We start from the raw sequence: 27,827 nt of genomic DNA, 5'->3' as shown, positions 1-27,827 counted from the left end.
GAAGCTGTTGTGGATGTCGGTGATCTTGCGGTGAAAGAAGGTGGCCAGTGAGTCGCACAGGTCTTATGATGGTGGAATGTCGTTGGTGTTGGAGCTGCGGTTGGAGAGTTCTTTTACGATGCTGAAGAGCTCTTTGGTGTTGTGTGTGCTGTTGTCTAGGCGGTCCTTGAAGGCGGTCCTCTTGGCGGTCCTGATGAGTTGGTGGTGCCTGCGGGTGGCGTTCTTGTGGGCTGTGTGGCTTTCTGGTGTTTGGTCGTGGAGCCATTTCTTCTTCAGTTTCCGACAAGTGTGCTTGGAGGTTCGGAGGTCTTCGGTGAACCAGGCAGCTTCCTTGTTGGTGTGGTTGGTGGTGGAGGTCTTGAGAGGGGCGAGGGTGTTGGCGCAGTCGTTAATCCACTGTTTGAGGTTGGTAGCGGCGATGTCGGGGTCGATGGGGTCGGCGGGTGGTCTCAAGGCGAGTGTGGTGGTCAGTTGGTCCTTGGTGACCTTGCCCCAGCAGCAGCGTGGCAACTGTTGGGTGCGGTGGTGTGTGGTGGGTTTCCTCAAGGTGAAGTGGATGCATCTGTGGTCGGTCCAGTGGGGTTCGGTGGTGTGGTTGAAGGAGACGTGGGGGCTTGCGGAGAAGATGGGGTCAAGCGTGTATCCAGCGATGTTGGTGGGTGTCGTCATGAGCTGTTTGAGTCAGAGGTTGGCGAGGTTGTCGATCAGGGCGGTGGATTTGGCGTCGTTGTAGTTCTTGAGGTGGAAGTTCAGGTCCCCGAGGAGGATGTAGTCCTTGGAGGCGAGGTGTCGCTGAACTGTGGTCGGGGTCCGGGTGGTCTGTAGACAAGTGTTCCTCTGAGGGTTGTTTTGGGGTCGGTGTGGATCTGGAAATGCATGTGCTTGGCGGTGGTGAGGGTTTCGTCGGTGTTGGTGGAGACTCTGAGGGTGTCTTTGTGGACGATGGCGATCCCTCCTCCAACTCCGTTGGTGCGGTCTCTTTGGGAGATCTTGTAGCCCTGTGGGAAGGCTATGGCGATGTCTGGCGCTGAGGTGGTGTTCAGCCAGGTCTCCATCAGGAAGGTGACATCGGGGTGGTAGAGTCTAGGAAGTCCCAAAATTCGATGGCGTGCTTGCAAGCGGAGCGGGTGTTGAGGAGGATGCAACGGAGGAGGTTGGGTTCTCTGGTTGGTGGTTTGGCGGGCTGAATGCTGGTGAATCTGCAGTTCCTGCAGGTGAAGGGCCCTTGGGTGTGCTTCGGGATGGCCTGGTAGCAGGGTTGGTCTCGTCCGAGGTTGAGTGCGTGGAGGGTGCTGGAGCCGTAGTGCAGTCTGGTGTCGTGGCGGCCCCTGGGTCCAGGGGTTCTGGTGCTAGGCGCGGTCCAGGCACGGACGGGCGCAGACAAGCTTGCATTTGGCGCGCCGGCACGCCCCCTGCGCACGTCCGCTGTGCTTCCGCGTGGCGTCCTCCATAAGAGGCAAATTGGGAGGGAGGAGCAGCTATGAGGTGGGAGCGGGCGGCCAATGAGCGATGGGGATGGGACACAGAGAGCAGAGGGGCGGGCCGCAGGGGAGCAGCGGCGGGAAGAGGGGAGCGAGGGGGCACAGAGGGCAAGGGGCGCGAAGGGACCGACTACAATGAAAAAAATACAGAATACAAATGCAAATAAAGATTTTGAGCAGTACAGCACAGAAAAGAAAAAATACAGTCACCAGACCGCGGGAGCACGCCAGCGGCGAACTCCTGGCAGCGGCAGCAGTGGGGCAGAGTCACAGATGCACAGAAGGAGCCGTGAAGTGTGGGGAGCGACCTTACCCGAGATCAGGGTCAAGGGTCACACTCACTGCCGCGCGGCGTCCTCCATAAGAGGCCAAGTGAGAGGGAGGAGCAGCTGGGAGGTGGGAGCGGGGCAGCCAATGGGCGATGGGGACGGGACACAGAAAACATTCACCCCCAGTCACAGATATGCGTTTAATCCATCGTTATTTTGCTCACCACGCCACCCCAGTTCAGACATGGCCATATGCAAATCAGTCTTGACCCTGTGCCTCATAGGAACAGTCCAGCCCGAACTGCCACGCCATGTCTTCCCTGGACCGGAATCAAGCATCCTAGGACCGGTTTCTGGCTATCAGCCTTCATAAGCCAGGATAGCTTGACTCCAGTGGCGTAGTAAGCCCGGGACCCACGTCTGGGCATACCCTTCCCACATAGGGTGAACAGCAAAACACACAAGATGATGGACGCAATGTTGCACATTGGCAAAACATTCACCCCCAGTCACAGATCTGGGTTTAATCCATCATTATTTTGCTCACCACGCCACCCCAGTTCAGACATGGCCATATGCAAATCAGTCTTGACCTTGTGCCTCATGGGAACAGTCCAGCCCGAACTGCCAAGCCATGTCTTCCCTGGAACGGAATCAAGCATCCTGGGACCGGTTTCTCGCTATCAGCCTACATCAGCCAGTATAGCTTGACTACAGTGTCGAAGTGAACACGGAGTTGAGTGCGCTACTGGGGTGTAGGCGCATCCCTGTGGTGGGCACACTTATGCAGGTTCTATGTGTCGGGTAACACATTAGATTCCAATAAAGTTCAGTGAAGAGTTCCAAGTTATAAAGTTGTTGGATTTATTTGAAGATTTTCATTTCACAATTTTCATTTTTTACTTCAAATTAGACATCAAATGATCGATTTAGTCTTCATCATTAGATTAACGTGGCTCCGATGCATTTCGGACTAACCAAGTCCTTTCTCAAGGAGCACTACAACAGAGAATACAAAAAAATGACCCAAATCAGTGATACAGCTAAATTAGCGAAACTAATGTACATGAGTAAATGGGTGGGTCAACCACATGCTACCCTCGGTGAATAATGAAACAAAGTAAAAGGTAAAAAGGTGATGAAACTCCAATGTATTCAAGGGGTGATAGACGGGAAGGTACAAGAAAAAGTGAAGGACAAAGAAAGCTGGTGGTGGAAGATCAGGAATACCAAGGTCATGCTACTGGCGGTGAAAGACCCGTATGAATGAACACAAGTCAAATATCCGCACCAAGAACACCAAATCAAATGTAGCCACCCACTTTAATGAAGCAAACCACAACGTGGCTCAATTAAAATATTTGGTGCTCGAAATTGTCCCCAGGACTGAAGGAAGAGACAACAACAAGGTTCTCTTGCAAAGAGAAACAGCCTGGATTTACAGACTTCAAGCACAGAAACCATTTGGTCTTAATGACCGGACTGAGTTTAGTTGGTATTTATGATGCCGAGTTGGCACTGTATTGATGCAATGTATCTTTACTCTACTGATTGTTGCTATTACATGATGAAAGTTACCCTCCTCAACCCTCCTTTGGTTCTATTCTTTCCTTCCCTTCTCCAAGATGGCTGAACCATTTTTTCCGTTTTTCTACAGTCCCTTTTCACTTTCCATCTTATTCTCCCCTCACTCTAAAACTCCGCGCTCACTCCGCGTAGTTTCAGCTTCCTGAACCGGCTCTCCGCACGCAAGCATTGACTCCAGCTCCAGTAAGTCACCCTCCGGTTTCACCGGTTTAGTTTACCCGTATCCTTCAACCAGCTAGGGGTTTATCGCACCTTTGCGACTATTTTTTCCTTACAGCCTCCGCAATCCATGCAAAGATAACCACGTAAGCCTCGCTTCCAAAGGATATTCGTTGTCTTGCTATAACTTCCCCAGCCTCCCCTGACACCCACGGCTTGCACCTGTTTGCACTCTTTAAATAGCTTTCACCGCCAGTAGCATGACCTTGGTATTCCTGATCTTCAACCACCAGCTTTCTTTGTCCTTCACTTTTTCTTGTACCTTCCCATCTATCACCCCTTGAATATATTGGAGTTTCATCACCTTTTTACCTTTTACTTTGTTTCATTATTCACCGAGGGTAGCATGTGGTTGACCCACCCATTTACTCATGTACATTAGTTTCGCTAATTTAGCTGTATCACTGATTTGGGTCATTTTTTTGTATTCTCTGTTGTAGTGCTCCTTGAGAAAGGACTTGGTTAGTCCAAAATGCATCGGAGCCACGTTAATCTAATGATGAAGACTAAATCGATCATTTGATGTCTAATTTGAAGTAACAAATGAAAATTGTGAAATGAAAATCTTCAAATAAATCCAACAACTTTAAAACTTGGAACTCTTCACTGAACTTTATTGGAATCTAATGTGTTACCCGACACATAGAACCTGCATAAGTGTGCCCACCACAGGGATGCGCCTACACCCCAGTAGCGCACTCAACTGCTTTGATTTCTAGCACACATCTGAACAGTTGCGTCACCTGTAGGAGCACCTTTAAACACACAACCTCCAGCTCACTTTCCTTGAACTTGACAGTCTACATTCAAGTTGTGCGCCGCACCCACCCTCTCTGCTCATATTGCCTTTACTGTTCACTGGGCAGGCAGCACACGTTCAACCCTGAGCTCATCAAAAAGTCGAAAAATGCAATATGAAGAAATCTCTAAGTCGACGGAAGCACGAGCTGAGACATTAGCATTTGACACTGAAGCAACATAGAGAATCTATGCCCTCATCAACCAGGATTTGACTCAAACTTCAACCAGTAGATCCAAAGAGCAATGCATCAAACAACTCTTGTATTTATCGAAACGACGCATCAATCAAAAGCTTCATGCCAACACCTTAATTAAGTACCATAAAGTTCTCCGCATTCCCCGAGGCCTACGGATCGCCCTCAAACCGTCCTTATGTAAGAACTCGAAAGCGTTTGTTGAAAGATGGAATGCCATTCTTAACAAGTGCAGTCTGGATCTTATATTACTAATCGTCGAGGAACTATCAGGGATTTTTGTGGAATTGACACAAGAAATCACCACCATCGAAAACGAACTCAAAGACTCTATTTCACCAGAAGAACTTACCGCAACCCTAGAAGATATTAACAAACAACTAGACAGACACACTAAGGATATCAATGACCGCAAAATTCGGAAATTCCGCCGGGACACCTTGGATTACAAGCTAGGGGAGGTGTATACGTGGGCGGACGTTTACGCCCAACGCCGCAGGAATAAACCATTCAATCCTAACACAGACACCTCATCTTCTGGGAGTGACACTTCTAACCGCCCACCAAAAAGAACTCCAGCTGGAGCCTCGTCTTCCACAACCACACCCAGTGAAATACCGCCGACACTTAACGTTGATGCAACCACCACTGAGCTTTTTTTAGAAATAAGCCCAGACAGAACCGATGACCCAGACGGGGCAAAAGGGCAGGAAAAAGACAACGAAGGTACCCAACAACCCCCGAGAACCAAACCGAAGACAAAGAGGAATCGTTAGTAATCAATATCTCTGACACTGCTCTGACCAGCCAGGAAACTAGGATCCTTCAAAAGGGGATGTCATTCGTCCCTACAAGCAACACCAACCTGCTTGAACTGGAAGTTAGCACTTTTAAATTTACCAGGAAACTAAGGTTAAAACATTTCTTCGAAAAAGTTTTAGAACCTCCTAAGGACCCCAAACCAGATCTACTTTTGGGCCTGCGACCCTCAAGCACCTTTATGCCTCCCGCAAGTCATAAGAGCATCGATACCTTCGAGACCTTGGTGAAACAAGACATCGCCAAAATCAACTATCGCAAGAAGACTCATAAAAACATCACCAATAAAGATTTGGATACTTTAAAGAACATCGCCAGGAATCCTTCTATTAAATGCCTGAAAGCAGACAAAGGGGGTGCCCTTGTCATCCTCAACACGCGATTATACGATCAACGGATTACAGAACATGTTCTGGACTCCAATGTCTACCTACACTTAGAAAGGAATCCCACTGGAGAATTTAAAACGGAACTGACAGGAATAATTGACAGAGCAACATCTGATGGCATCATCGATGAGAGAACTAAAAAATACCTGTTAGTGGAATATCCCAGGAGCCCCACTATCACTATGCTACCGAAGATACACAAAAACCTCACGGATCCCCCATTCCGCCCAATCGTCTCGACAAGAGGGTCGATACATGAACCAACGGGAAAATTTATAGATCGATATTTACAACCCATGGTCTCCGGCCTACAAAGCTACATTAAAGACACCACGGAGTTCATAAACAGACTTTCTTCCATACAAATCAATGAAAATGAGAAATTAATCCTGTGCACAGCAGACGTCAAAAGCTTATACACCTCTATTCCCCACGAGGGTGGAATTGTTGCAGTGGAACAAGCCTTACTCCAATCAGACATTAACGATCCTCTAAAATCCTTCATTTTTGAGCTTATGATATACACCTTGTATCATAGCTACTTTGTACACGAACAGAAATGGTACCTGCAAATGTCCGGGATGGCCATGGGCAATTGTGCGGCTCCTACTTATGCGAACCTGTATATGGGCAACTTTGAATCCAACCATATCTATGGAGAAAAAACCTGGACTGACAATCTTAAACTCTATGTACGCTACATAGATGACCTGTTCTTCATTTGGAAGAACACACAGGAAAACCTTGAACTCGCTTTAACAAACCTCAACACCAAGGATGACCGGATAGAGTTCACGTGGAACATTAACCACCAAGAGATCGCATTCTTGGACGTCCTAATAAAAATCACTCCTCAGGGAATTCAGACGGATATATTCCGAAAACCGACAGATCGTAACAACACTCTACTGTATAGTAGCTTCCACCAGAATTCCCTTAAAAGACATTTACCTTACAGCCAGATGTTGGGAGTAACCCGTATAGTATCTGATCCAGACACCAGATTGAACCAAATCCAATCCATGGCGTCAAGATTCCTGAACAGAGGTTACCCTGACGAAATACTGAAGGAAGCCATCAAGAGAACTACTGCCACTCCCCGCACTGATGCCCTCCGGAGCGTCTCAAAAAATGGCTCACAGAGGATGGTCCTCGTATCTAGATACTCTACCACCAGCAAATGTTACAAGAACATCATACTGAAACACTGGTGCATTCTGGCTTCTGAACCAGACTTTGGAAATCTCTTTAAGGAACCCCCCATTTTCGCATACACACGACCCATGAATATCAAAGAAATTCTATCAAAAACCACTCCCAACACCAGCTCGGATCAACACACTGGGACACGTCCTTGTCACCACTGTAATAATTGTAACAACATCATTAAGGGAAACAACATCAATCACCCCATGAGAGGCTTCAACATCAAGCTTAATGTGGATGCCACATGCGACTCCTCTAATCTAATCTACCTCCTAAAGTGCCCCTGTGGCAAAATTTATGTAGGGAAAACCAGCAGGAAAATAAAGACCCGTATGAACGAACACAAGTCAAATATCCGCACCAAGAACACCAAATCAAATGTAGCCACCCACTTTAATGAAGCAAACCACAACGTGGCTCAATTAAAATATTTGGTGCTCGAAATTGTCCCCAGGACTGAAGGAAGAGACAACAACAAGGTTCTCTTGCAAAGAGAAACAGCCTGGATTTACAGACTTCAAGCACAGAAACCATTTGGTCTTAATGACCGGACTGAGTTTAGTTGTTATTTATGATGCCGAGTTGGCACTGTATTGATGCAATGTATCTTTACTCTACTGATTGTTGCTATTACATGATGAAAGTTACCCTCCTCAACCCTCCTTTGGTTCTATTCTTTCCTTCCCTTCTCCAAGATGGCCGAACCATTTTTTCCGTTTTTCTACAGTACTTTTCACTTTCCACCTTATTCTCCCCTCACTCTAAAACTCCGCGTTCACTCCGCGTAGTTTCAGCTTCCTGAACCGGCTCTCCGCACGCAAGCATTGACTCAAGCTCCAGTAAGTCACCCTCCGGTTTCACCGGTTTAGTTTACCCGTATCCTTCAACCCGCTCGGGGTTTAACGCAACTTTGCGACTATTTTTTCCTTACAGCCTCCGCAATCCATGCGAAGATAACCACGTAAGCCTCGCTTCCTGAGGATATTCGTTATCTTGCTATAACTTCCCCAGCCTCCCCTGACACCCACGGCTTGCACCCGTTTGCACTCTTTAAATAGCTTTTACCGCCAGTAGCATGACCTTGGTATTCCTGTTCTTCCACCACCAGCTTTCTTTGTCCTTCACTTTTTCTTGTACCTTCCCGTCTATCACCCCTTGAATACATTGGAGTTTCGTCACCTTTTTACCTTTAACTTTGTTTCATTATTCACCGAGGGTAGCATGTGGTTGACCCACCCATTTACTCATGTACATTAGTTTCGCTAATTTAGCTGTATCACTGATTTGGGTCATTTTTTTGTGTTCTCTGTTGTAGTGCTCCTTGAGAAAGGACTTGGTTAGTCCGAAATGCATCGGAGCCACGTTAATCTAATGATGAAGACTAAATCGATCATTTGATGTCTAATTTGAAGTAACGAATGAAAATTGTGAAATGAAAATCTTCAAATAAATCCAACAACTTTATAACTTGGAACTCTTCACTGAACTTTATTGGACTCTAATGTGTTACCCGACACATAGTACCTGCATAAGTGTGCCCACCACAGGGATGCGCCTACACCCCAGTAGCGCACTCAACTGCTTTGATTTCTAGGACGCATCTGAACAGTTGCGTTACCTGTAGGAGCACCTTTAAACACACAACCTCCAGCTCACTTTCCTTGAACTTGACAGTCTATATTCAAGTTGTGCGCCGCACCCACCCTCTCTGCTCGAAGTGAACACAGGACCCATGTATGGGCATACCCTTCCCACAGAGGGCGAACAGCAAAACACACAAGATGATGGACGGAATCTTGCACATTGGTAAAATATTCAACCCCAGTCACAGATCTGGGTTCAATCCATCATTATTTTGCTCACCACGCCATCCCAGTTCAGACATGGCCATATGCAAATCAGTCTTGACCCTGTGCCTCATGGGAACAGTTCAGCCCGAACTGCCAAGACATGTATTCCCTGGACCGGAATCAAGCATCCTAGGACCGGTTTCTGGCTATCAGCCTTCATCAGCCAGGATAGCTTGACTCCACAGGCGTAATAATCACGGGACCCACGTCTAGGCATACCCTTTCCACATAGGGCGAACAGCAAAACACAGAAGATGATGGACGGAATGGTGCACATTGGCAAAACATTCACCTCCAGTCACAGATCTGGGTTTCATCCATCAATATTTTTCTCACCACGCCACCCCAGTTCAGACATGGCCATATGCAAATCAGTCTTGACCCTGTGCCTCATGGAAACAGTGCAGCCACAACTGCCAAGCCATGTCTTCCCTGGACCGGAATCAAGCATCCTAGGACTGGTTTCTGGCTATCAGCCTTCATCAGCCAGTATAGCTTGACTACAGTGGCGTAGTGAACACAGGACCCACGTATGGGCATACCCTTCACAGAGAGGGCGAACAGCAAAACACACAAGATGATGGACAGAATCTTGCATATTGGCAAAATATTCACCCGCAGTCACAGATCTGGGTTTAATCCATAGTTATTTTTCTCACCACGCCACCCCAGTTCAGACATGGCCATATGCAATTCACTCTTGACCCTGTGCCTCATGGGAACAGTCCAGCCCGAAATGCCAAGCCATATCGTCCCTGGACTGGAATCAAGCATCCTAGGACCAGTTTCTGGCTATCAGACTTCATCATCCGGGATAGCTTGACTCCAGTGGTGTAGTGAGCATGGGACCCATGTCTGGGCATACCCTTCCCACATCGGGCGAACAGCAAAACACACAATATGATAGACGGAATATTGCACATTGGAAAAATATTCACCCCCCAGTCACAGATCTGGGTTTAATCCATCGTTATTTTGCTCACCACGCCACCCCAGTTCAGACATGGCCATATGCAAATCAGTCTTGACCCTGTGCCTCATGGGAACAGTTCAGCCCGAACTGCCAAGCCATGTCTTCCCTGGACCAGAATCAAGCATCCTAGGACCGGTACCACATTATGCATTTTGTTTCACAATCCGCCCATCAAGCAGGTATTGCAGTATATCCAGGAATGGTGCACTTCCCCACCCGGGGAAAACAATGCTGTTCAGAGAAAGACAAGAAAACAAAAGTAGCGCTTCACCAGCAAACTCTATAAAGTGGCACTAATGTGTTTTGGGTGTGAATAAAATCAATCTGGCCCCTTTTCGACCCAATCTGTATTGCTTTAGCTATTTTTAACATTTGGAACCCTTTATTTCTCTCCATCCCAAGACTGCACTTTGGAACAGAAAAATGTCAGAAAAAAAGACGACCTTTACAGCAAAAGTGTTTTAATTTTTTTGGATTCATTTCACTGGGGAACAAATAAAGGAAAGGAAAGAGGGAGTACTGGCTACAAGGCCCAGGGAAGGGGGCCCCCACACCTGAACCATGTCCCCTTCCCCTGGGTCTTCAAAGCAGTAATAAGACATTTTATTAAACACTGCCCTAACACCGGCAGTTCTACATACATTTTCAATACACATTCCCATTAAAAAAATGGGCGATGCAAAAGTTAACAAAAGCCAATTGATCTGGATACTCCGCCCCCCCTCACCCAACTCGCCTAACCTGTGACTGGCTGGTCCTGGAAACAAAGGGGCCTTCTGTCACCTAGCAACAAAATGCAGAAAGGGAATGGCCGGTATTTTACAGCGATGCTGCCCCGCCCCTGACACTGTGAGCCATAATTGCTGGCCTGGCTGCTGTGCCTTCTCCACTCTGTTTGTCCCTTGCCTCCAACCCCTGCACACCCACGAAAGCCAATACGCCCTGACCAGCAAGGTCGACTCGAGACGTCTTGCACGTGTATTGTGATTGTGTGGGGAGGGGGCCCTGGAGGGGCAAGTGGACAATCTGTGAAAGTATGGCATTTCACAGTGAAGCAGGCCCTCTGTCTTTCAGTTGCTCGCGAGGCCCTGGGAAGCTGCCCACACTGCCCATGCCTAGCACCTGCCCTGCAATCAGGTGTACAACTGGATGAAGGCAAAAGAGGATGCTGTGGAATCACAAAAAAATCGAAAAGAACATAAGGAGGCCTATCAATAAAAGTGTCTATCAATACATTTGTACAGACCTTAAAAATATAACTTTCTAAAAAGCCTTTACACTTTAAAAAACAAAGTCAGGACAAGGAGGAACATAGGGAAAATCTCTTATTCTTTTATCTTCAACAGAAGTACATAATTTTTACATTATTTAGATTCAATTATAATTTTTCAACAACTTAAAGTCTGTTTTATCTGCATTGCTTGACCTTGCTTTTAAGTGTCCCAGTCTTAACTCCTATTGTGTTTTTCTCATTCCAAATGTTGTTTCTATTGCCCCAACATTTTATACATTTTTTTGCTCCCACGATCTCACAGTATCTCTTTTCCGAACACCAGTCCTATGTGATATAGTGTTTCCTACATTTTGGCTCTGTAATATGTCCCATGTTACGAGCATTGTCAACTTCGTTGTTGGAGTTTTCATCACATCTAACAGGCACTTCTAAACTTTCCTCTTGAAGATCTTTAATATGCTGTTTAATTTCTGAAACATGTTGACCTCCCTTTTTGAGATAAATTTGTCACACCTTCCTTTTATCCTCTACCCACTGGAGACAACAATAAAAAAAATAGAGTCCATCACAGTGTAGTTTAAAAAAGTCTCCATTTGCAATACAAGGCATTACTAAAAGTCTGAGCTATTGGCGTTGCAAATAATAATGCAAGGACTATAGCTCAAACTTTCAGTAATGCGAGACCTATTTATTGCAAATGCTTGCTTCTATTTGTCATAAAGCCGTTGGTTGGCTTCCCTGCTCCCTGAAAAGTACCTGGAGGGGTACTGCATTACCCACGTGGAGATTTCTGATATAGTTATTGCATAAAGCATTATGGTGTTTATTAAGAAAATAGTTATGGGGCTCATAATTCCAGATATTGTCCAATTTGGGGGACATTCTGGGATCCAAATAAATTGGAGCAGGACAGGGATGGTCCCCCTCATTGATAAAATTGGCATAACGTTGAGAACCCACTAGCTTGTAGAGAGGACTCTGTTCCATATCTTGGTATCCCAGTGAACAGGGAAAGAATTAAAACCTTAGAGATAACTATGGACTGGCTACGGTTAAGCCTACTCTGCCAGTGGAAAGATGGGTTCAGCTACCCCCTTTCTATGGCTGGCAGAATCTTCCTTGCTAAGATGCTGGCACTATCTAAATTTGAATATTTTTGTGAATATACCCACACCAGAAAGCTGACTACCTCAAATAGACTCATCCTGGAACAGTCTTACATTTATCATGTGATCTTCTTGGAGAGCTTTAACGTTCTGAATACTCCACAGACACAACGCAAGTCGACCTTCCCCCAAGAGGTTGGTTAGATGAGGACCAATTGAGCAAGATTCTGCACATAATTAACACATTTGTTAAACATGCACAGGGTAGAGAGACAAATAATATATACACTGTAATTTTGCACTGGCTTGTCTGCACAATATTGACCACACATATACGGACGTGCTGGGGAAAGCGTGGATAAGAGGGCTGCATCATGCACATTTTTAGTGGATGCCTGGCGGGAGCCATTTTCCTTGGAGACAATCTTTTTGGCATGCAACAGACAATAGGTGCAACGCTTATGAAATGTCAGGAAGTAATTCGGTTAGGAGTGACAATCAGCAGTGTCATATTCTTTACATTCCACCTTGGGGAAGACAAGTTTACCATTTTTGGCAGCAGGCAAATAGGTAACTTCAGTCCTTTGGGGAATTACTCACATACCGACCCTGGAAATGTGGTTACAGAGGGTATAGTGATGTGAATGTTGGATAGAGAAAGCTGACATGTAGGACATAGGGCAGGAATAATCTGTTGGGGAAACATGGACGGCAGAAGTCATATACCTAACACATGATTGAAGAGACATATCCTACCCCAACAGACTTCAGGTGCTCAACATCCTGAAACAGAAAGTAATCTAAAAAAGCACAGGGATGGGGTGCAGGATTTAGTCTAGCGTGATTCTCATAACACATGCTTCTTTGGATTGAGCGAAATACAGGTGACGATACTGAGAACTTTGGTATGAGAAGGGACAAAATGGGGGTAAAGATTGAGGATTTTCTGAACGGGACATGCATTGAGTCAGCAGGTTGTTCTTGATAGAGATTAGGCTGATTGATTGGTTGTGTGATGGTATTTCAAGGTTTTAATGCCCGCCTTTAGTGTAGTAATAAAAACTGGATAAAAATGAATGAAAATTAAAATTATTTATGCTAATGTGACACACAATGGAGAAATAAGCATTGCCATTATCACAAGGTTTGGTGTTTTAAACTGTTAGACATAAGTACCTTCATACTGCGACGGCTGTAGTAGCTTTAAGAATTGGTGTAATGAAATGAGCAGCATAATTTCGTTTACTGTACCCACAGTCTACAATAACCTCTGGATGCCCAAAGGCGCATAGAAAAGGCCTCACAAGATTACCATAGAGGATACTGCAGTGGAGATGGACTGGCCTCCGTAAATGAGATTCACAGAAATTGAAACATCTAATCCAATCATTTAGAAACTATAGTGCAATCGTCCAGTGTGAAGGAACTTATATGAAAAATATTTCTGCTCACTTTACTGAATTAACCACTGTGTTCGATTTCCGTGGCAATATATTTGACAGGAACAGTATTGATAATATATGAAAACTAAAACAATATAATTATTACCTACTCGGACGTGGATTAAGATCAAATACCCTTCATATAGAACATTTCCAACTTCATTAAGTAACTTGTTCATTTAAATAAACACAGTTTTTCCAGATCTTTGTAAGGTAATGTGCAAACTTACGCAAGTATTGCAGATAGAGAAAGCATCTCTGATGTGAGATAGGAAAGGTATGCGATAACAAACACAAATCCTGGTTCAATGATCCTGACGTGTTTTGTAAAGCGCGTCACCAGTGCCATCAGAAAGGCGAAGACAATACCAATTGCCGTTCCTCCCAGGCTTACAACAAAGAACGAAACTAAAAAAATGTAATAGAAATATTAATGTGTAGCTTACATGCATGATTATCATCAATTCAACAAATGAGGTTTTAAGCAATAATTAGTGGTTGTAAATGATTTCTAGTGACAGAACTAAAGCCTCACCAAAGTCTAATGAAGCCTACATTATGGAATGAGGAAACAGGAGTTCTGGGTTGACTCTTAGTTTAGGCCTAGACCATACCATGCGAAGCGCGCCAATCAACAAATTATGGGGCATATTTATCATTGTTTTGCATCCCCTTTGCAGCAAGCAAGGGAGCGCAAGAGTGACGCAAAACATAGAATTATATTTACCAAGCCAAGCAAGGCCACCTTGCCTAGCCCTGGGTGGTTTGGTAAATGAGGAATAATCCAAGGCAGCACAAGTCCCTGACTTGCGTTACGCTGCCACAGAGAGGCATTCCATGGGTGGAACGAGGGTGCTCCCACACATCCTCATATAGATTTTGGCACATTCCCAGATTTACCATTAATAGTAGACCTTGAAATGCATCAATATGTTACTCTTCAAGGAGAAATATGCTTATTTTTCCTTGTTTTTCCTCTATGTGTGCTGCACTCTGCACAAATGTGCTACTTTAGTGAGTCGTTATCAGAGCTAAACCTATGTAATGGTACTCCTGAATATGAATCAAAGTTTGTGATCCAAATGCCTCAATAGTCTACCGAGGGCCAAGTCCTGAACAGCTGCACTGGTACAGCGCAGAGATGAGTGCCATTTTAAATGCGTTTTCATTATCCGAAGTGCATATATTTAACTTGATATTTTTCGGAGTTAGAGAATAATTTTCAGACACAGACCTTGGAAACAGTGATTAGGGGTTGTCTCTCTGAGTCAGCGCAACTGTACAGGATGCAAACCCTGGAATTTTAAGTGCTTGTGGCATTTTCCTAGACCCGAGAAATAATGGAATTTCACTATCCTAATGCTTTAAACACTTGAGCAGAGTACAGACATCTGTGCCGCTCAAAAAAAGCATCATTAGTGGATAAAAGTACCACAATAATAATGTTCTCTACTTCAAATAGGAGTCCACTCAGAGTTGTGTTTTAATACATTGACCCTATCCTCATATTCGTGGCTGAAGTTATCCATCAATTTGTGACTACAAATAAAACATACAAGATCTCCATTTTCTTCAGATACATTTTAATTTTTTAATTAGATTTTATTCTTAATACTGCTATTGCCACTGCTTGTATAGTAATTTTCTCTAAGATAAATTGAGCTTGGCAAGTGGGATTAATAACACATTTGGGCCAGATGTACGACCAGTCCAAATTGCGACTCACAATTTGTACTCAATTGCAAGTCGCACTTTGCGAGTCGCAATTTGGAATGTACAACAGTGTGTTTAACACTGTTTGCCATTCCCAATAGGGACGCAAATTGCGTGGTTCATGAACATTAATGAGCCTCTCGCAATTTGCGAGCCCATTGGGAATGACAGGCCCTCCCAGGGATGATGGCTTCCTGGACTCGGCAGACCACTGTGTCTGGGACTGCTTTTAAATAAAGCAGCTTTCTTTTTTAAATGCAGCCAGTTTTCCTAAAAGGAAAACTGGATGCATGTAAAAAAAAAAACTGAAACGTTTTGTTTCATTTTTTTTAATGGCAGACAGTGGTGGACCACTGCCTGCTCTTAAAAAATAATATTGCATGCCTTTGCAAAGAAGAAGGGGTCCCCTGGGGACCCCTTCCCATTACCAAATGCATGACCACCTACTTGAAGAAGGTGGCAATTTGTGAGTGTTTTGCGACCGCAATTGCGGTTGCAAAACATTTGTACATAGCTTTGCGGTTGCTATTAGGAAAGGAACGCCCCTTCCTAATAGCGAGTGGCAAAACAGTATTTTGCTAATCGCAATTTATTTGCGAGTGGCAAAATACTGTTTGTATATGGGCCCATGTGCATTTTAGCGTGCGCAAAAGGGTCTAAGACCCGTTTAAGCACCCTAACATATGTCGTACATCTGGCCCTTAAAGCGTTTACAGAGAGACATTTTTTTTTTGCAAGCAGGGTTATACTGTTAAATAATTTCTCTGTGTGTTTAATTATTTTCAGCAGTTTTTTGGTAATGATGGTATATTTCTAGACTAATTAAGCCGTTTTCATGACTGTTTGTATACCGCAAAAACAGTAAAAGCATTGCATTCAAACACCATGAAACAAGTTTGGGGATAATCAACAAAACGAATGGCTGTATGATCTATAAATTGACTGGCTGCTGTAGCCTCATTAACTTGTCACCAACATATCAGGGCAATGGTGTGCTGCCTTAATTGACCTCTCAATGTGATCATTTCATTTACTTTCCAATGTACATTTTGCATATGTTTTCTTATGTTCTAAAAACTGTCATTGTAAGATACGTGGTTTCACCACAAGTTGCAGTGAAATAGTGTATAACATACTTAGTGAACATGAATTCCACATTTGTGTATTGCACCAGGGAGAAGGACCTTCAATAAGTAGTACGTACCAATGCCTTTGACGCAGTCCACACCTGTCACATTTTCTCCTCCTATAGCAACAAACGAATCGAACACGTTGTACAGGACCTGAAAGGAAATGCACATATGTCATGGCTCATATACAGTAAAGCCGCATAGGTATGTATAGAGAATGGGTTATTCCTGGACAAAGCTAATGTTGCAGGGTAGTTTACAAATAAAGAAAAGACAGATTCCTCTTGTCAAGGTAAAAACGGCTCTCTACTGTCGTGGCAAGGAGAGCGACCTTCTTCACACAAAGAAACAGCCGGTCTCAATTTGCTGCTGAACATCCAGCTTCTTTTTTACACAGTCAGACAATATTTGCTACAAAACATCAAACAATGAATTACTTGGTGGTTATAGAGAATATAGCATGCTACAATGCATGCAAATACATTGTGTTCCGTAATAACGCGGTTGTTACAACGACCGCCTTATTACAACGCGATGCCATTACTAAGCAAGTCATTACATCGACTTGTAGTAGAAGGCGCTGTAACATTAGGAATGTATAATTTACTATTCAAACTCCAGCCTACGCAACAGTAGGGAAGGTGCTGTAATAGTCAATTATACTATTCCTTATCTTAGAGTGCCATCTACTGCAAGTCGATGTAATGACTTGCGTAGTAATGGCATTGCGTTGTAAAGGCATTGCAGTCTAATGACCGGGATGTAAAGGTTGTTTCCTGGTTACAGATTTATTGTGGAAAAACATCTAGTCACCTGTGACCCTAAACTTTAACCTAATTCTCTACACTTCCTTTATTGCAGTTCTAACAATGCTTAACCGACTAACTATTCCCTACTCTTGAATGCATGTGTAATTGCATGTGCACTTTATCATTCGGTTCCCAAGACCTCGTATAAGATTATCTGTACACTTGGCTAATTTAATCATTTGCTCCTATTTTTTAATCAAGTTTTCAATTAACGGAGAACACAGAATACATGTCTGTGTGCGAAGGCCATAAATTCCTAAAAGCTTGCCAAACATGGATTTTCCTTTAAATACAACCTTGCAGGTCCGAAACTATGTTTTCAAGTGAACTCTTCACCTCTCTCTCATCAGCATGAGATTTTCAGCTTGCACTTCTTTCACCACGTATAGCTGTGTGACGCTCTCCAATGTCATCTGCTGTTGCGCCACTTCTTCATATTTCACTTCTTCTGTAACTATCCCCCTTCTAGTTGAGATTTTACCTACTGGTACTAAACCTTGGTCTATACATGTACTAAGTGATATGTATTGCCCTGAGCATCTACAACTCATGTTGGTGTCCTAACTGGAAAACTTCCTCCCACCTTTGTACCAATTCTTCTACAACATGTTAGAAGTAATTAGATACTACAATATATTCCTAATAAGGCCACAATAGCTGTCAACAAGGCTCCCAACAGTCCTGACATTCAGGATGGTAGAAAAGAAAGCCACCTGCTTAACAAATTACCAGGGGCACCTTCTTCATCTACCATTTTCTTCTGTAGATTTTGTAAAGTTTGTATAGCCTCTGACAAAGTTCCATTGCCTGAAACATTTGCTCGGACTAAGCACAACAAGGATTTCCTATCTTGGCACATTTCCCCCCTTCCATAGCCGTCATAAGGTCAGGTACATAACAGTGCTTAGTTATCATCCTTCTCCTAGCAAGCAGATCTTTCTTTTTGGTATCAAATCCATATTTTGTAGCGTTGATGCACTTGAGGAGTTTGCATCTAGTTATCTGTAGCCACCAAGCAGTTGCCCTAACCTGAACACATGGTGGAATGGCTTCAAAGAACTAATGTGCATCATTAAACAAATGGTACTCTGGAGAAATAGCATTCCAAGTAGTAGTGCCATAATACTCTTCAGTTATTTTCCTTCGAAGATAAGGAGGCAAAGTTGTTGGACAACTCATGGGGTGTTCATGTAGAAATGATTAATTGACTCCAGTTATTCCCAAACAGGGGCATGCAAGGCAACTAATGTGCAGATGCTTCTCTAGTTCATTGGTAACTTGGTGTACACTACAGTAGTTCTCCACACTGCCAATAATAGTCCATGAAGCTGCAGATGCCCACTACATGTCGGTATTATCTATTGTGGCACTACAGTTAACACTGTATCCTACATTAATTGTGCCATTTCTTCTTAAACATAAAGAAACAGATGTTAATCTTATGACTGTCTGAGGACTTACTGTACTATCTATCCAAGTGTAACATGCTACATTATCATCCCATATACATGCACACTGTTTTACTACATCCTGACTAATATCAGTACAATTCCATAAAGACATGACCCTACAGTAAAATTCGATATCAGAATCTCATGGATCATGCGCGTAAATGGATACAGTAACTTTAAAACCTGGCCTACGAACACAATCTGGGGGTAAAGGATTTACTAAATAACTATTACACTCAGTGTGCACGCATGTTGCTCCTAAAATTCTTCATTGAAAACCATTTGTATACATTCTACAGTAGTGGGTTGACTTGTTTTCTTAATTCATGCTGTCTCATCCTCAATGCCCTATAGGATATATAAAACCTCTGCTGAAGGGTCCTATTTTGTGGCATTGACTAAAAGATTTGCAACTTTAACATGTTTTTGTTGCATTTGGACCTAAATTCTACACACATAGAGATTAAAAAGACAAAGAGATGTGCTTGGGGGTACATCTTAGGTGAATGTAGCCTATCTCATCCTGTGGCACGAGGAATTACAGAGAAGTCGAAATATGATTCATTGGTACTTTCTGAACCTGTGTCTGACGGTCGTTCGATGGGACAACCCAGGGAAATACATTGCATGCATTTAACATGAATGTTTTTACCATGCATATGCTTTTACAACGCATGCCATTACCACACACAATTTTTATATATAAAAAACAATGTATTTGTTGGGAGCAACCACTCTCACCCCCACCGTACCTTCAATGTGTGGTAAAGGCATGTGTTGTTAAGGCATGTACTTGGTAAAATATTCATGTAAAAAATGTGTAGTAAACGTACATTGAGGTGTCCCATGTCTGACATATGCTGATACCTCATATTATCTGATAATCTGGTATGAACACTATGGGACGCATAAGCATGAATAGAGAATTCTCTTCACTGGTTTGGGATGTCAGAGCTAGAAGAAGCGTTGCTATGGAAGAGCAAGAATAGAAAAGATAGTATGAAGAGATTAAAAAAAAAATGTAACTTTCATTCTGTTAATTCACTTAGGGCCAGATGTAGGTAAATCACATTTACCGATTTTGAAATACCGAATATTACCGTATTTCAAAATCGGTAAATGGGATGTAGGTACCAACATCTGGATTAAACCGATTCCTTAAAAAATCAGTATTTACCGATTCGGTAAATACCGAATCGGTATTTGCTATTGAATCCTATGGGCCTTGAAGCCCATAGGATTCAATTCAAATACCGATTCGGTATTTACCGAATCGGTAAATACCGAATTTGTCAAGGGTGCAGGGGGTGTCACTTTGACACCCTCTAGCACCCCCAAAACGGGCATGTGTGCAATGTGGCACACAGACATGCCCTAAGGGCACGTCTGTCTGTCACATGGCACATGTGTACATGCACAGATGTGCATGTACACAGGAATCAGTATTTTACCATGGATTTGTATTCCATGGTAAAATACCGATTCTGAAAGCCATGTGCCAATGGAAAATTGGCTACCCACATTTCAATCTTGCATTTTCGGTAATTTTACCGAATCGGTAAAATTACTGAATAGGTAAATATTACCGAATCGGTAAATTTACCGATTCGGTAACTTTACCGATTGGCTATATGTAGCTAATCAGTAAAATTACCGAAAATGCAACATTTAAGGGCCCCTACATGTCAATGGCCATTTACCGGTCGGTAACGGCCAAATTCGGCCGTTACCGGTCGGTAAATGGCTATTTTCGGCCACCTACATCTGGCCCTTACTGTCCAAAGGCAGAGGTGGAGGGGGTATTTTTACATTGACAATCTTCCTACCCCCTCTTGTTCCATTTGCATGTTGATGATGATGGCCTGATGCTGGATTCCGATGGATATCGGAGAGGTGAATCCAACGTTTCCTGCCATCTACCTTCAGGTCACCATTGACACTGTATAGGGTCCATTGAACCTGGGCTGTCTCAATTTCTGGCCAAAATTTCAGACAAAAACATCGTCTCCTATATGCAAAACCTCAGTGGTGGCGCGCTATTTCTTCCCTTTAGTAACCTGTTTAGAAATGAACTTTTGCAATCTTGATTAATTCAGAGAGGTAAACATGCATTTCATCTTTTAAGATTTCTGCTGTGCTTGCTATCTCAATATGCATTACTTCTAGTGGTAGGTATCTGCACACTTATGGGCCTCCCTGTTACTTTCTGATGTTGTGTCAGGTTATGATCAGGCCTGTTACTAAGGGAAAAAAGTACCAATGGCAGGCAATTCAACCACTTCGTAATCAATTTGGTGCATAGTTTGCTGATCTTATTCTTCAGCAGGCTGTTTATGTGCTCTAAGCATGGGCGAATTTTGCGAATCTCGCGTTCGCGAATTTTGCGGATTTGCGAACTCGCAATCCGCAAAATCCGCGAATTCTCGTGAATTTGCGGATTTTTTTTTGGTGTTTGCGCGGGTTTCTGCCAGTTCGCGAGGGTTTTGTACAATGTCGCAAATTGCGAACTTACCTGTCGGGTCGGAAGTTTCGCGAACTTGTTGTTTCTACGTGTCCAGCCTGTTTGGGACACTCTTCTTCATCACTGCCACTCTCTGTCACCACTGCCACTCTCTGACTACTCATGCCACCCTCTGGCCCACCCATGCCACCCTCTGTTTCATCACAGCACCCTCTGGTTGTCCAGTCAGTGTACATTATTGTGGCAACGCAAGCACACCTTCCCTGCCTCAAGTGACCTGAATTAATTTGGGGTTGATTAATGTGTCACAGAATATTTTTTTAGCTGGCACCTGCTTCCTTAGTGCTTCCTGATTAGTGATCTTTTGCACTTGCTAAGTGCTTTCATTGTTGCAAAATTAGTTACAACACCTGCCCTGCCCCAACTGACAATAATGAATTAGGGGCTGATTAATGGATTTGAACTTCCAGCCTGGCTCCTGCTTGTCTCCCTTAGCTGTAATTCAGGACCTTTGTGGCATATGTGTAACTATTCTGAGGTTCAGAGCAGGGTCACATAATAGTTGCAACTGGCAACTGAACTCTGGAGGGGCCCCTCGGGAAGCACTACAGGAAATGGCTACTAATGATGAGCCTGAACTTTTGAACCTGGTAAGTAGTTTCAGTTTTGCTCGTATTTCTGCAATTTTGCACTTATTCGCGGGGCGCGAAGTTGTACTGGGAAGCCGCGAACTCACGCGAACAGTGCGAGCAAAATCCGCTGCTCGCGGATTTGCGGATTTTGCGGGAGATTCGCGAATCTCGCGGATTGCGAATTTACCGAACATCCGCAAAATCCGCGAGCGAAACGGATTTTCCGCCCATGCTTAAATTGTGCTCAACAATGCCAATGCTTTTGGAACGATCAACAGAGTATACTTTATGTTTATGCTCGATAGTCCCCATGTCGGACCTAAATCCTGCTTGGAAGACGGACAGAATCTTATTTTCTTCCGCCCACTGGAGCACCCTGCCAAGGACCACCTTCCCTGCAACTTTCTGGGATGAATCAATTAAACTTATGGGGCGATAGTTAGCTGGGTCGTCCCGCATCCCTTTTTTAAAAATTGGGACGACCTCAGCGCCCATCCAGGATTCAGGGAGAGTGGCACCGAGGTAGGTTGCATGAGAATCCCCCATTCCGACAAGTTGAGGCGAAGCAGATCCCCCGGTAAACCATCCGGCCCTGCAGCTTTATTAGGTACAAGAGTTTTAATGGCATTCTCCACCTCCTTAACAGTGAATGCCATACCCTCCCTCAACCCAGGGGGACCTGGCATTGAGAGTTCAAAGGGTTTGAGGGGGTCTGGCCCATCTTCCACAGTAATAGTGTAAAGGTGAGCAAAATGCTCAAACCATGACCCCTCGGTGATATTACAAGTTATGAGTGAGTCAGTGGGCCTATTCTTAGATCTCACTAAGTCCCAAAAACCCCTAGAATCTCTCCCTGCACTTGCTGCTTTCAGGTCACACCAGAACTGATTTTCCCACCCCTTCCTAGCTTCACTAATTGCGGCCCTATACCTCTTCCTAGCAATACCAATCGACCCAATCTCCTTGGTTTTAACTGCGTTAATTAGATCCTTTTTTGCCTTCCTGCAAGGGGTAGAGTACCATCCTGGTTTGCCCTTAGGATGCCCCTCCTTGCCTGCTCTGCCACCTCGACTATCTATAATAAAAAGATCCCCTAAGGTTTTAGTGGTAAGGCAAAAAACAGATGATATCTCCTGGGGATTCATACTAGTGAGCTGCAGCCTATTTGCGGTCTCAAGCATAGTTAACCCTATTTCTAGAACCTTCTCCTCGTCAATGGCAGCCTTGGCCCATTTCAGGCGTCTCCCGCAATTCGCGGGGCAGACAAGATTTGTTGACCTCGAGACGTGAGGCGCCTGACTGGCTTTATTTGCCCTCCATAAGGTGGTTAGGGATAGAATAAGTGGGTTATAGTCACTGTCCACAGATGGTTGAACTACCATATCCAGCAGGTAGGTCCAAAGCTTAAAGTCCAGCAAGATGTAATCAATTCTGGACGAGTGGCCAATCCTGTTGAACGTGTGAGCGTCATCAGGGTCAGAGACTGTTCTCCCGTTAGTCGCGCTTAGCCCAAACTCCAATGTGAGGGCGTTTAATTACACCACCCGATTGGACCACCGCTTGATTGGTGCTACAGTTAGAGGTGGAATTCCTCTCCTGGTGTCCTCGTCTAAGGTACCCAAAATATCATCTGCTGCCAGGGGCTTATAAGAGCAGTTAAAGTCACCGGCAAGCAAAAGATAATCGTTAGGGCTACAAGTTTTAAGTTTGTTCTCGAGGGCCACTAGGGTCGGGGATGCCAAGCCCCCATTGTGGCCTCTTACATATATGTTAAAGATTTCTAGGGTACGTCCTCTATGGGGCCCTCTCACTGCAATTCTCTGTAGATCAGGAGACCTGGTATCTATATGCCTAATCTGACAACCCAGTGAGATACTGACCCAAACAAGTAGGCCACCAGAGGGGCGACCCTTTCCTGAGGGAGAGACAGTAGCGGGCACAAAATAGGTTGTGTACCCTACCCGACCTTATGACGTGGCTCCAGGCACCAAGTCTCCTGGAAAATGCATATCCCAAAAGACTCGATGAAGGTATTCCACTCTGGTGACTCTAGGTTACGGGAAAGGCCCGCTATGTTCCAGCTGACAATCTTTAGCTCATCGTCCCTTGCCACAGGCTCATCTAGGTGTCGGGGCGTAATCAAGTTAGATTCAGGGCCAGCTTCCTTTGTTACGGCCTCCGCCGCTACAACTACAATAGAATTAGTCAAGCTTAGTCCACCAAGAGCAGACGTGTGTGAAAGGCCAGGGGAAAGAAGAGTAGAGGACTCGTGCGGGCCAAGGGAGACCATGTCCACAAGACTTGTCCTACCGCTACTCGTGGCTGATTTAGTGTAAGCAAATTATTGCCAGCCTACCTATATGTGAACGGAGTGGTCGAGCATCTGTTAAAAAATCCCACTGACGCACCATCTCTCGCTGGGAGGAGAATTCCCACTTTATTATTTGCAGACGATACCCTTCTAATTTCAAAATCCCCGGTTGGCCTTCAGATCCTTCTTGACAATTTTCAATCCTTCTGTGAGACTATGGGGCTAAAGATCAACACAGATAAAACAAAATATTTGGTCTTGAATCCTCCTAAAAAACTTGCTTTAAATATGGTACCCTTGGACAGAGTCAAGGAGTTCGACTACCTTGGTATCCGCTTTTGTGATACTATGAGGTGGAATAGCCACCTCCATAAAATGTTACTAAGTCACAAAAGGGTGGTGGGGGCCCTCCTTAAGGAACTGTGGTTATCTACCCTTAAACCTATTTCCCCGGTGCTAGACATTTATATGGCAAGAGGCGTTAGTGCAGCGCTATACGGGGCGGGGCTTAGAATGTAGATCACCTATCCTGCTCTGAAAATAAATTTCTGAAGGACTTGATGTCCCTTCCCAATAGCACTCCCACCCTCCCATTGCTCTTGGATATGGGTTGCCGCCCCATTAAAGATTTGGCCCGACTAGGACCCCTCCTTCTTTGGGCTCGCATATGGAGGGTACCCGAACTTGGTAGCTATGCAGAGGGGCTGAAGGAAATATTATCCATGTCCGGTTGGCCAAAAATAAGGTGGTTAGTGGACGTAAAAAACTTGTTAGAAGAGCTGGGCCTCGGAGAGGCCTGGCACTCTAGGTCCGCTCCTCCTAAGGTGGTTTTGAAAAGTGTGTACTGGAATTGGGTAATGAATAAGAGGAATAACGACCCTAATCTATGTAAATCCTCTAGTGACTTTTTAATGGAAAAGGCGGTAGCCCATCGGTAACCCTATCTCAACATTATTTTAAAATCAAGAGATAGGGCCTTATATTTTAAATTTAGAGTAGGCGTGCTTCCTGTGGGTGAACTGACGGCACGCTGGAAGATTCCGGCCCAAACTGTCCCTTTTTGTCGCTTCTGCCCTTCCAGGATTGAGTCAGTGCCCTATTTTTTGTTCGAATGCCCTGCTTATAAAACGCCTCAAAACAGATGGTTAAAACCATTGTGTAAAGAGTTGGGTACCAGACATTACAGTGTGGCTATGCAAATTTTAAAGTCTGACATGCGGCCCCTGTTTGTTTTTGGTATAGTGAAGTTCTTAGGCTAGGCATGGTTAATTAGGTCCAAAAGGCTTTTGTACATTGTTTAATTTAGATCATCTTGTTTGATCGTTTTTAGATAATTTATTGCCGCCATTTTAATTGTATTCTATTTGCATTTTGCCTAAATGTATTGTATGGCTATGCTTTTTATTTTTTTATCATTATTGTAATATGTATGCACTGCTTTTTAAGATATTTTGCAAATCGATATAAAGCCAATTTGACTGACTGACTGACTGACTGACAACACAGGCTCTTCCCAAACTGTAAGATGAGGTCAAAGGGCTAATTACATTCAAATTCATATTCACAATGACATCAATTAGTCCCAGGTTTTCAGAGCGCTCTAATAAGTTGTTCTTTGATAAGTATATTCCCGGAGATAGGGGAGGGAATCGCCACACTGGTACTCGGGGAAAACCGAGAAACAGTAGCGGTGCAACCATGGATTGTTATACCACCATGGCATTACACTGAAAGCTCAGCATGCTGGAAGCGGTGGAACCGCCACTCCGTATCCTTCGTATATTCCGATTTTCGCTACATTTCCCAAGCGCCGGCAGCAAAGGAAAGAAAAGATCCCAGGCATCTAGGTGAACATCGCAAGCTTTCTCTCTTTCTCGACCGGGAGCAGAGGAACAGGCACCTCACACAGCCGCTGCGGCCGCCACCATCTTGCCTCGACCAACACCGGCCAAAACAGGATGTCAATATTGTTGACATCGATATTATTGCTCCGATGTTTTTGTATGTCGATTTTTTGTCTTTCGATATTTTGTCAGACATTCCAGAGCAATATGGGCTGGGCGCGCTTTCTTTCTGCTGCCAGAGTTGTGCCACGGTTTTAACTTTGATGTATTGTAAAGCTTGCACGCGCATAAAACTCACCTCCATTTCTTTAGTAAAATGGTGACTTTCTTACATAACACGTTGGAAAATATGGGTTATTTATGATTTGTTCGTGAAAGTTGTAAAGTCATTATCTTACCACAAATGTAAAGGGGTGCAGTAGGCTTGTGAAATGCAAAAATAAAAGGAAACAGAATATATATATTTCAAATTAAACAAGACTTAATTGAAAGATACAATTCAGCAGATTTCAGAGTGACATCATATCAACAAGCATTGGCATAGCCAATAGGTCTAGCTTCGGGACCTTATAAGTATTTAGTTATGCAGCACAATATCCTTAGTGCAACAACATTAACTGTTGCATGGCTAAGCACTTATAAGTTCCCAAAAGCGAGACCTATTGGCAATGCCAATGCTTGTTAGTGGTTTCAAATGGGAAATCGGCCCATTTGTGAGCGCTAAAAAGGGTTGTGGTATGTACACACCCAATGTTTTGAGTCGTAACCTATTACCGACTCGCAAAATAGGGTATGCGACTCTGTATTAGAAAGAGGCGTGCCAAGGGGGTCCCTTCCTAATAGCAAGCCGCACAGGTATGTATGATTGTTTTGCGACCGCAGATGCGGTGGCAAAACAATGGCAATTACCACCTACTTCAAGTAGGTGGTAAGCCAGTCATAAACTGGAAAGGGGTCCCATGGGATACCTTTCCCTTTGTGAATGTCTGTGAAAATATTTTGTAAGAGCAGGCCAGCCCTTAAAAAAAGAAAAAAAAAAAAACCAGGCTGCATTTGTTTAAAAAGTTGCTTTATTTAAAAAGCAAATGCAGACATGGTGGTCTGTTGTCCTCAGCAGGACACCATCCTTGTAATGTGTGAGAGTCATAAGGGGTTGCAAATTGTGACCTACCTGATTATTATTAATGAGGGAGGTCTTTAGCGACGCCATCAGGAATCGTAAACAATGTCTGAAACACTCTTGTACATTCCATTTTGCTAATTGTAAATTTCGAGTCACAAAATGTAGCTATTTGCGATTCACAAAAAGGAATGGTCATATTTCTGGCTCTATATTTTATGTGGATAGCTCAGCAGGTTACTGCTTTTGTCACAGAGATAATTTTGTTACAATCTTAATATAGCACAGTGACCTATGAAGTGTCATCAAAGTGCTGCATGCAAATTGCACTGTCTAGGTTAGAACGTCGGACCGATTCACAGAACTAATCTGAGACAAAATCCCTAACGTACTACTTCTGGTATTCACAGAAGACATTTAAGATTTTGTATTTTCACTGAAATTACTTACGACTCCTAACTTTGCGTCCGTACGCAGGCTGGAATATCCACACCCAGAGTGGAATTTTCGCACCCGGAGAAGAAATCCTGCACTTGTTCCGGAATCTCCGCTTCTGGGTCAGAATACCCGCATGCTGCCCGGTTGAGCATTTTCCTCAATGCTAATCACCTGTTTGAGGGCCTAACAACCCCCACAATGCATCAGATGAAGTCAATTAACACCAGAATGTGGGTATTCCACCCTGGAAGCACAGATTCCGGCCCGAGTGTGGAAATTCCGGCACAAGTGTGGGTGTGGAAATTCAAGCCAGAACCTGGACGTAAAGTTACGAGACATAAGTGATTT

The 27,827-nt window shown here is 44.1% G+C and overlaps 1 protein-coding gene across 4 annotated transcripts in view; it reads right to left on the bottom strand.

The window, feature by feature from the left end:
* SLC9A3 (solute carrier family 9 member A3) overlaps nucleotides 1–27,827 on the bottom strand; it is a 1,201,500-nt gene that overhangs the window by 921,519 nt on the left and 252,154 nt on the right. For all 4 annotated transcript variants that reach the window (XM_086965314.1, XM_086965316.1, XM_086965315.1 and 1 more), the window contains 2 exons: nucleotides 16,488–16,566; nucleotides 13,801–13,978 (listed from right to left, as the gene is read on the bottom strand). In XM_086965314.1, the coding sequence (XP_086821440.1) occupies nucleotides 13,801–13,978; nucleotides 16,488–16,566 (257 nt within the window). The remainder of the gene's footprint in view (nucleotides 1–13,800; nucleotides 13,979–16,487; nucleotides 16,567–27,827) is intronic.

This window comes from Lissotriton vulgaris, chromosome 4_1 (genome assembly GCF_964263255.1).
Source record: "Lissotriton vulgaris chromosome 4_1, aLisVul1.2, whole genome shotgun sequence".
Lineage (NCBI taxonomy): Eukaryota > Metazoa > Chordata > Amphibia > Caudata > Salamandridae > Lissotriton > Lissotriton vulgaris.
The sequence above is the reverse complement of the archived record's forward strand: the minus strand, read 5'-3'. Positions and strand labels throughout refer to the sequence as shown.